At 50.7% G+C, this 2,511-nt stretch overlaps 1 protein-coding gene across 1 annotated transcript; it reads left to right on the forward strand.

The window, feature by feature from the left end:
• The first annotated feature begins 530 nt into the window (after nucleotides 1-530).
• On the forward strand, nucleotides 531-1,463 carry LOC113409099 (olfactory receptor 13H1-like). Its single transcript, XM_026662691.1, has one exon. The coding sequence runs from the start codon at nucleotides 531-533 to the stop codon at nucleotides 1,461-1,463; it is 933 nt and encodes a 310-aa protein (XP_026518476.1).
• Nucleotides 1,464-2,511: the final 1,048 nt, after the last annotated feature.

Genomic DNA, 2,511 nt, shown 5'->3' on the forward strand with positions numbered 1-2,511 from the left:
AGATTCCACCACCTCCCTAGGTAAATCATTCCAGTGCTTCACCACCCTCCTAGTGAAAAAGTTTTTCCTAATATCCAACCTAAACCTCCCCCATTGCAACTTGAGATCATTACTCCTTGTTCTTTCTTGAGTGGTAACAGCTAATTTAGACCCCATCATTTTATATGTATAGTTGGGATTATGTTTTCCAATGTGCATTGCTTTGCATTTATCAATATTGAATTTCATCTGCTATTTTGTTGCCCCGTCACCCAGTTTTGAGAGATCCTTTTGTAGCTCTTCACAGTCTGCTTGGGACTTAACTATCTTCAGTAGTTTTGTTTCAGGTGCTAGTGCAATATAAACAACTGTACTCAGTACATTTCAGTATTGTGCACAGCATTGTGTAGGTTATTGTGGAAAACCATCCATTTGCACGTAATGCCCGGCTTTGCTGACTTTGCATGGCATGATGTCTCTCCTGTTGTCAGCCCTCAATGTAGTAACCATTCCTCCTGTCTCTTGGCAGATGAGCCCTGGACCGTGGTACCATGGAAGGAGACAATGACTCTGTGGTGACTGAATTCATCCTGGTAGGAATTGCTGGGGGCCCTCATGTGAAGTTCACCCTCTTTGGCTTCCTTTTTGCAATCTACCTACTGACTCTGGTTGGAAACACTCTCCTGATCCTGCTCACCAGAGTGGACCTCCGACTCCACACCCCCATGTACTTTTTCCTCAGTAACTTGTCCTTCTTAGATATCTGCTATATCACCATCAACGTCCCTCAGTTGATGGTCCATTGCCTCTCCAAGAGACCCTCCATCTCCCTGGGCAGGTGCTTGGCTCAGATGTACATCTCACGCTTCTTGGGGATAACCGAGTGCCTTCTGCTGGCTGTGATGGCTTATGACCGCTGGGTGGCCATCTGCAAGCCGCTGCGCTATACCCTCGTCATGAACAACAGGGTATGCCTCCAGCTGGCGGCCATGTCATGGAGCGGCAGTTTCCTCCTGTGCCTGTCCGATTTCCTGCCCAAGCAACCTCGCTTTTGCGGGCCCAACGCCATCAATCACTTTGCTTGTGAGCTCCAGGCCATGCTGAAGCTGGCCTGTTCGGACACCCGCAGCAACCAAATCGTGATGGTCAGCACCAGCGTCCTTGTCCTGTTGGTGCCCTTTTCCTTCATCCTTGTGGCCTACGTCCATATCATTGCGGCCGTGCTGAGGATCCACTCCACCCAGGGCAGGACCAAGGCCTTCTCCACCTGTGCCTCCCACATCACCGTGGTGGCCTTGTTTTACGGGGCGGCCATCTTTGTGTATCTGCGGCCTCAGTCCAAATCTTCCCCGGATCAGGACAAGTACATTTCCCTCTTTTATGGAGCAGTCACTCCGGTTCTAAACCCTCTGATCTACAGCCTGAGAAACAAGGATGTGAAGGAGGCCCTGAAGAAGTTGGCAGGAATGAAAATGAATTGCTGAGAGCTTCTGAGAGCTTTGATTCCTTTCTCCCATCTGTGCTTCAGAGCCTTCTTCATGTGCCTCCTGACTTAACAACGTAGAGACGCTCAGGATAGAGAGGGGTAGAGGAACCTGATTCCTGACCTAAACGACATTGGATGGTGAAGGAAGGATTCCAGTTTCCCAGACTGAGGCAGACTTTATTTGTTAAAGTTTCACCTCGCATCTCTTTCTGTAGTAAATTATAAGTGAGTAGAATAAAGGAAGATGGGAATAAAAAGTCAAAATATTTTTTTTTCTCAGAATAGGATATCCTTTGGTACAGAAGTGTCAAAATGTTATGTCTGACATTAACCTGTCTTCCCCTGAGCACTACTGTTAATCATGGGGAAATACTTCTCTGTGGACTAAGATATATTTCCCCAAGGTGCATGCTAGTCACATGTTGTGATAGGTTCAGTCACAGAGACCCTGTAGCAAGGCCGAAGACTCACCGGCGCGGCGCCTCCTGCTGGTCGTCTGGGAATTAGCTCTTTTCCAGTCTCAGAGCGCCCTCTGCTGGCCAGTGTCTCGCCTACCTTAGGTTCTGTGTCCCTCCCAGACCCCGGTGCCCTTTATCTCGGGGTTCTGCCCCAGAAGTCCCCACACTCTGGGTCTCCCCTCCCAGGGGAATCCTCCAACCCTCTACACCCACTTTGCTTCAGTGGCTACTGCCAGTTGTCATCTAGCCCCCATTCACTAGGGCAGACTGCAGTCTGTAAGGGCCACTTATCACTGGGAAGGGGGTTGGACCAGCTGCCTAGCCCTGGGCTACACGTCTGCTGCCCCAGTACCTCTTTAGGCCCCCAACAAGGCCTGCAGGGGAGTTGCCAGGCTGGAGCTCCCCAGCTCCTCTTGCCCTTCCCCAGCACTGCTCTGCTCCAGGTACTCTGTGCTCCCAGGCAGCTAGGCCCTTCTGACTCCAAAGCTAGAGTGAGACTTCTTCAGCTCCTGGCCCCCTCAGCCCTCTAATCAGGGCCAGCTGGGCCCTAATTGAGCTGGCCACAGCTGTGGTCAGTTACTCCCTCAG

Source organism: Terrapene carolina, unplaced genomic scaffold, assembly GCF_002925995.2.
Source record: "Terrapene carolina triunguis isolate 2854851 unplaced genomic scaffold, T_m_triunguis-2.0 Scaffold29563, whole genome shotgun sequence".
Classification (NCBI taxonomy): domain Eukaryota; kingdom Metazoa; phylum Chordata; order Testudines; family Emydidae; genus Terrapene; species Terrapene triunguis.